This window comes from Falco cherrug, chromosome 10 (genome assembly GCF_023634085.1).
Source record: "Falco cherrug isolate bFalChe1 chromosome 10, bFalChe1.pri, whole genome shotgun sequence".
Classification (NCBI taxonomy): Eukaryota; Metazoa; Chordata; class Aves; order Falconiformes; family Falconidae; genus Falco; species Falco cherrug.
This window is the reverse complement of record NC_073706.1, coordinates 10,310,983-10,319,178: the sequence shown is the minus strand read 5'-3', so window position 1 is coordinate 10,319,178 and position 8,196 is coordinate 10,310,983. Positions and strand designations below refer to the sequence as shown.

General features: G+C 38.0%; 1 protein-coding gene across 2 annotated transcripts in view; it reads right to left on the bottom strand.

Moving 5' to 3' along the window:
* Nucleotides 1-802: 802 nt before the first annotated feature.
* The window catches only part of RTF2 (replication termination factor 2), a 28,838-nt gene continuing 21,444 nt past the window's right edge, over nucleotides 803-8,196 (bottom strand). The window contains exons 6-9 of one of the 2 annotated variants that reach the window (XM_055721786.1): nucleotides 8,077-8,190; nucleotides 4,958-5,012; nucleotides 4,786-4,878; nucleotides 803-2,253 (exon numbers count right to left, since the gene is read on the bottom strand). In XM_055721786.1, the coding sequence (XP_055577761.1) occupies nucleotides 2,069-2,253; nucleotides 4,786-4,878; nucleotides 4,958-5,012; nucleotides 8,077-8,190 (447 nt within the window). In that variant the 3' untranslated portion in view covers nucleotides 803-2,068. The remainder of the gene's footprint in view (nucleotides 2,254-4,785; nucleotides 4,879-4,957; nucleotides 5,013-8,076; nucleotides 8,191-8,196) is intronic. The other variant, XM_055721787.1, reaches the window with a different exon arrangement.

Genomic DNA, 8,196 nt, shown 5'->3' with positions numbered 1-8,196 from the left:
TGCATTGTCAAAACAGAATCAGACTGCAAATAAAGCAGCTACTCTAGTGTATCTTCTAGTGCAGTAATTTCATTATCTGTAACTAACAAATAATAAAGGATAATAATGAAGAGGAAAAGAATACAGAACAAGGAGCACAAAGCTGATTACCAGACATGCATACAAAATGTGGCTGAGTGCTTCCTGGAAGCGCGAGTAAACCTCAAACTGTTTGATGTGATGTATAGATGCATTCACATCTTTGGAAACAGAAATGCTTACCACCATATAAATTCTACAACAACCCAATCTTTAATTATACCTATCAAAATAATAATAAAATCCTACCAGTTTCATTCCACATGCTTGAATCGTGGAGACCACCTATGCAAATATAAACACAGCATTTGAATCTCCAACTATTGCCAATTATAAATGGGGACACTTTTAAAAATAAATTATGAAGATAATTAATCGTTTTCACACACAAAGGTAACATCATGCAGTGGTTTTCAAAGCCTCCTACTTCCTGCATTTCTATTCTGGTTAGTTTGTGCCATGATTATAAAAGTGTATTTTCTTTTTATAAGAGGAAGAGAGGAAGGTGAAAAGCTTCCATCCCTCCCTCTGTTCATTTAATGTAGGTATTATTGGATTCAAATATTCAGCCACTAAATCATTGCTATGCAACATTAACATTTTAAAAGGATTCCTGCATTTGGAAAAAAGCTAAGAATTGAAGAGCCAAAGTAAAGTCCATAAAAAGTTATTCTAACACTGACAATATAAGCATTTATCTATCTGTTCAACAGAACATGAAGTGTTATGGTCATATAAGAAGAGCAAGTTTTATTTAAATCAACATCACAGGGATAAAAAGCATAAATATAAACCCAAAACTAAGTGACATACTATGCTTAGCATCTTTCTGTAACAAGCAATTAACAGTCAAATAGTTGTTTGCTGTTAAGGATTTTATGTCAGAAAATAAAACGTGTACTATGGATGTTGTGAAAGAAGCACATTTCATTGCCTGCAAAGTGAAACATTCTCGGAAGCAAACTCCAGCCTTACAGGGTTCCCCTCCACCAGCGAGTTTGACTGGCACGACACTGGTGCCCAGTTGCTTCTCCCTAAAAAGCCAGTTAAGATCTGCCTGCTCCTATTTGGTCACCACCCTCTGCAAATGCTTCTATTTTCATGTAAGCTGCTGAATTCAAAACGACAGATTGCTCCTTAGAGATGTACACAGAACCTTACTGTTTCAGCAGAAAACCAAGGAAACTTGCACTTTTGTTCCACTGTATTCTGATCCTCTGACAAAAGAAAGAAAGCTCAGACCTGATACTTCTAACTTTAAAACACACACCCACAAAGGAACCTCCCCCCCCCCCCCCCCCCTTTTTGGGAAACCCCCCAGCCTTACTATTGCAGGCACATCCTTGTAGATGATTTACAAGTGCACACTCTTATTAAAAACGCGCTACAATATGTACAAGAAGAATGTTATACAAACATTTTCATGACTATGCTTTCATATATTCCATCAAAAGGAAAATTACCTGAAATACCCACAGAACCTTTAAGAAACCTACAGTAGTTCTACTGAGGACTCAGTTAACTAGTACAAAAGAAAAGCATTATTGCTCTTTTTACTGTCAGAAAGTTTCAAAAAGTTTGGATTTCGATACTGATGTGTTGAAAATTACAGTTACAGTTGCAGCGAGTATCCATAGAAGAGGGCAGCAGGCAGATTATTCCACACTCACTCCTACCACCAGGACACTAGCTAGTGTGACTAAGAATGACAGCATCCAACTGGCGGAAGAAAAGGAAAACTTTTCTGCAAGTAACCCACCATTTGTGAATGAGGTCTGCTGATACAACATTGATGCTGGTGATCTATTTCTTACTTACCAGAAGTGTACTTAACACAAGTTCGTTAGTTATTTGTAAGTTTATAAACAACTTAAACTGAATAATTCCAGATAACATCAGATTACAACAGAAGTTCTGTATCAGAGTTGTACAGAAGAAGCCTTAGGGAAGGAAAGCAGTAATGAATGTTACAATCAGGCTCATCATTGTTTCAGAAATAGTACGCCGTGTGAGTAATCCAATTGGAACACTCTTCCTTCGAACGTTTTGCTGAGCTGTGCGATGTAAAAATAGATTTGTATGCCTCTGATTTCTCCTCACTGTCTGCAATGGATCTCTTCGTAGTAGTAGAGGCAGCCTTACTGACTTTTACGGGTACAGATGAATTTCCATTATCTGATAGAGAAAAAGGAATAGAATGAAGCTTGAGTAACAGCTTACAATTGATGGAAGTATTTAAATAAAGACAGAAAAAAGCATTAAAAAAATAATGCGTACAGAGATAAAGTATATACATTTTTTGAGGGCTAGCACAAATACATCCCATAATTTTACTCAATACCCAACACATTCCTAACAGCAAACATATTCCTAGCTTTTAGAATTCATGCTCAAAATGCATTTAGAAATCTCAGAGAGAGAGGAATTCTTTCCTACTTGTGTAAATCCCTTGCACTGTAATTCAGTATTGACAACATTTATTCCTCTAAGTGAAAAATGGCTCGGAACTCTTTTAAGAAACAAACATGAAAGTATTCCACCACCCTGAAGTATTGTTTAGAAATTAGCCACCAAATGACAAAAGCTAAACTTGTGACATACTGTCCCCAGGGAATCCATCTCCTCCCTTTATTCTTTCAAAAAAAAAAAAAAAGTCCAATAACAATGGTCTGCATAATTTTATTTTTGGTTTGGGATAGGAAAATGCCCATCCCTCTGTTTCTGATACCATCTCTCTCAGTGTATTAGATCGACTGCTACAAAAAAATCCCCACCAAACCTCTCTTTCTTAACAGCTACTTAATCTTCTCCAAAGTTGAAGGACAGTATTTTAAAAAGCATGTGCCAAGCCTCTTGGGCAAAGAAATTAATACATAGAAGCCTGCAGAAACTCTACATACTTAGTTTAACTTAGGCACAACGGCATGTAAATAGTAGGGAGCCTGTCTGAAAATGCACTTAGCTGATTTCTGCATGTATTCGTAGGAATTATATGTGCAATCCTTAATCATCATAGATCAGACCCTTTTTATATTTGGAGAATGCTGCTTCTAATGCCACCAATAGTTGTCTGGAAAAAATTACCAAACACTGTATTGGAAAGAATGAATATGTATGCTGCAAGTCCAGAAACCTTAGGGTGCCATGTTCACAAATTAATTCCTGTGCTACTGGCATTCCTCAGTCCGTGGATTTTTCCCGTTTTCCCCTCTCTCCTCTTAATCTCTTGCTGGTCAATATAACTGCTGCTATAAACCAATGACCTGACATTTCAAAAGGCTTATGTTTTCTCTTACACTCTTGGGAAAAAAATACATCAAACATTATTAGAATTACTAGATTCCTAAATATCCAAGAGCAACTATAATCACCTGGAATGAAATAGTTTTTAAAGCCTATCCTTTATAAAAGCAGACTGTAGGGGGCAGGTAAGGCACTCTGATGGAAATTTTCCCATCTCACATAGTTTATCTACAGTTCATTGTTTAACTATTCTCAGATTAATCCAACAAGTTATATTGACTTTTTCTGCAGCTGTAATGTACACGATTGACTACTTCACACACAAACCTCAGACTGACTTAAAAAATGTACCCATTCATATAGTTCTGTATGCTTCAATAGGAATTGGAGACATTATTTATAAATAAATTATCACATGACGAGACAGCACCATCCTTTGGACTAAAGGACCACCAAGTTTACTCATAGCTGCATGGTAGGTACGTCAGTACATCCTGAAGTTATATCCCGCTACTCCCAGTGACACACAGTAAATTAAGAGCTAAAAAAATGGAGGACTAAAAGTCAAGTCATCAGCTTAGGCTATTTTAGCGTACTTCATTGAAATACACTGCTGTAACAGATTTCTTGGCCACTTGTACTTCAGGAAAACAAGTACTAATTCTCCTCACGCTACCTCCTAGCCAATAAAACAGATATATCAAATGCTCAACTGTGTCACTGTGTGAGTAAGAATCTCTGATCTCATTCATTCAAGTTGCTTCCCATCAACTGAAAGCAATATCTGAATGACATAAACAAGCAAATCTGGCTTGTTTCACAGTGAAGAAAAAATGCAATGTGGTGAAAAGTGTTTATGGCTTTTATTAGATATCTGTATCTCTACAGCACTTGCCAGTCACAAGCGTGAGCAGCAAACCTGCTGGTTTAGGTATTTTGTGAAAGTATAACAAGGAGTCAGTCCCTGCTCTGTGGACTATTTACTGAGAGTATAGGACGATGGACAGCAGATGGGACAAAGGCAAACGGGGCAGAATAAGGAAAAATGGACAAACAGAAGCCCTCAAACAGTTTTGTAGGTTTTGCAGATTGTAAAGCAAATTTATTTTCTTTTGTTTTAAGAAAATATATTTTCTTCTGCTTTAGGAAAAAAATGAAATTGACTATAGTATCTATTAAACAAGGAGAATTGCGCACACTCTTAAAGCAGTTTCCTACTCCAACTTGGAAAGGAAGCCTTTTAGGACAGCCTTTTCAAAGAGGGTTGTTTTTTTTTAAAAGTGAGCCGTGACATTATAGCTCCCTTGAAGACAGGACTCGACCTTTTATTACTGAGATAAAAAAGCAAGTGAGAGGGTAGCTTCTGAAAACCATGGTACAAAACAGCCAGAGAAGGATCTCTCCTATAATATTTTTCAGAGCAGGAGTATTTGTTCATTTGCAGATTAAAGAATAAACACCAACCTGAACTTTTGGTGAAGATAATCTGCCTCTTTTCCCCAGAACTGGAGTTGATACAATCCTTTCCACTCTTAGCCTTCGACGGACCTGGACAATCTATGAAAGAAAAAATATCAAATCATGAATCTGCTTCATGACTCAGAAGGCTACACGTAAGTTGTAGCTGTGGCATTACCTTCAGTGGTGTCTTGCTGAGAAGCTGATTCTGCTGACTTACATTTCTTCGATTTCTGAAACAACACAAACAGAAATCTGGTAACGTATTGAAAGGATATAAAATTCCCAACTTATATTTGATAGACACACAATTTCATTTAGTACATTTTCATGTCTCACACAGTGGAACTCTTCCTTCCGTAATATTGATCCACGCTTCAGTATTATTTTGATATGGAAAAATACCAACCTTGGGAACACTGAAGCTACTCTGAAGAAAATCATGCAGGTTAAAACTAAACTGCCTGGATACAGTATTTTGGTTTGTATAATTCGCAGGGGGGGTGTGTGTTATCATCATTAAGATAATCTATAATGCTGCACCTACATGGCAGGACAGTAAACTGCATGACATGGATACAGTTAACTAATCAATAAAGACATTTTTCAATAAAAATTTAAGAATAATACTGCATCTCATACCCACTTAATTTTATTTACTTAATCCCTGCTGGGTAACTTTCAAGAACTGGGCCCTTTGTTGCAGGATTGCTGAGGACGATGTAAACAGTTAATCAAAATTTTTTAAAGCATATGTGGACCAGATTTTCCAAGTTAATTTATGTTTTTCCAGATTAAGAAACACAAAAAAACCCCAAACAACAGCAATAAGAACCCCATTACTGGCTTTGATTATATAAATGCCAAGCTGAAAAAGATGTATTAAAACAGTCATTGGTGTTACTATCACAAAAGATGACTCTGTATACATTCAGAGTGGTGTATGTATTCCAGGAAAGCAACGCAAGCTCGAAGAAAACAAATATATTTATATATGTTATAAAAATTAAAGAGAAACCATGCTGTCAAGCGCATGATTAACGCTCGAGGAAAAAAATGCTGTCCCGCATGTTGCTGCACAGCTTAGCCAGGAGGTGGCGGCAGAGGGCTACTATTCCAAAGCAATGCTGCCCTAGCGTCCTCCCTGAGCCCAAACACCTCTGCGGGGTGCTTCCACCTTGCTTACTATAGGTGGATTTACAAAGGAAAGTTACTTGCCCGTATCTGGCCTCTGAATTATGAGATTCTGTAAATATATGTATGCATATTAGTATACATAACAAATATTTGTTATACGTATTTCATTACGGGCACATACGACATAGTTGAGCTTGAATAGTTTTTTACATTAGTGGTAGCTGAATCTTCGTTATGTTTTGTCTCAAGGGTATGAAGAAAAGGAGTTTGTGCCTCCTGCTCCAAATACAGGAGGTCCACTTGGACTGCTTCTAGCTGAAGAAGGAACTAAGGGACAGGTCTGAACAGCAGTGCCAACAGACCCCAGACTAGAAACTCTCTTCTGATGCTGGGACTGGAGCTCAGGGATCTCAGACTGGAGCAAATGGTGCCAGTGACAGCAGAGAAGACTGGTTCTAGCTGCAAGATCAGCTTGATGCAGCAAGGCAAGGCAGTATTGCAAAAAACCATCATAACCTGAGGATGAAATGGATGCTTGCTGAGACATTTGCAAATACTGCACCTGCCCGTAATCTAAGTCCACTAAACAAACAAACAATATTTGCATATTCACCCAAGCCACATAGAGGCCAAAGACCAAAGCATCACTTCCTTTTGCCTGCCACCACGAGCAACTGCTGGCACCGTAAGAGACAGAGCTGCCCAGCATGCTTAGGTACTTCTTTGTTGTGCAGAAGCTGGGGACAGCACCAGCATTCAATTATTCAAAATTATTTGAACCAAAGCTATAGGTGCTTTGTTAGGGCCACCTTCCTAATGAAAATTGAGTGCAATCAACCACTGCTTTTGGGGCTGATTACTCATCCACTGAGAATCGCAATATTCTATCATCTAATTATCTGTAAAATTCTTTCAAACATTTAATTACAAAGTACTGGAAAAATAAAATGAAGAAACCCAAACAAAACACACCTAAAGAGACAGCATGGGATTTACAGCATTGCTCTGAAGTCAGAAGCCATAGGACGCTACGTGCAGAGGCTATGAACAGAGAGGAAACAGAGCAACAGGATTCCTACGGGTAACCATCCTTTCGCTGCACTGCCCAGGCCAATGATGCTGTACTGGTGCAGGTGTCTGAAGACCTTATGATAAGTAATCAAAGTAATCATAAGCTCACTGGTAAAGTAAAAAAGCGTTTGTTTCAAAACAATCTACAAAAACGTTTGTATGCCATCTAATCCTACAGGCAGACAGTACCAAGTGCAGCAACAGGGGTGAGATGATCAACCTCCATCGAAAGTCTCAGTTGCTGCAAGTGTCCGACAACGATGATTCATGCTCTTTGAGTGCCAGCTAAATCTGTCTGCGCTCTGGACTGAGTCAACAGTAAAGCTTTTGCTTGCTTTGTCATCCTCAATAATAGCAATGCCAATTCAGAAAAAAACCAGCAATGCTGAAAAAAGTGCCATATGCAGAACTGCAATTTGACTGTACAGTACTGCAGAGCAACTACTACTTCACAGAGCAGCAGTACACAGTACTGTGACGACTGCAATGATTTACTTCCATGGCACTTTGCCTGGCCAGATAAAAAATAATAAAATATGTGACCTCAACAGTATGGTGGGAATTAGCATCACCAGTAATCACTCAGGGCTGTAAGAACCACACAACATAACAAAATTTCCAAACAGCAGTCTTACACCAATACTGTGTTTCTGACAGTGGCCAGAGTTCACTTGGGAGATCAAAAGAATAATAACCTGCCATCAGGAACTACCATGTGAAATACAGGGAAGGTTTTGCTCGTTACTGGAATTAACTAACAGAAGTTCTTTGTTTCAAGAAAAACCTCAAGTATTGCTGGCACACTGTCCATTTTACCCACAGGATTGAATTCTGCGACTTCCAGAGGACTATGCACTTCCTGCTAGTCAAAAGAAAGTTTCAGTACATACAACTTCAATATGCTATTAGCAAAAATATGCACACAATCTCATCACTTTTAGAAGCAGCACTGAAATACAGCACAGCTTACTGAGTAAATCCTTCTGTCTGCATAAAGACTAGCAGAGAAAGCTATGCAATCTAAGAGTATATTGCATTACAGACAAGAATTCTTTCAGTTTTGTTTTAAACAATGTATAAAAATACTACCTTTTCTAATTTACTTTTAAGTCTTCTATCCTCCATCCTTTTCTTCAATACTTCCACATCTTCTTTATTACCATTAAGGACAATCACATCTTCCTCTTGAAAGGGAACACCACACTTCAA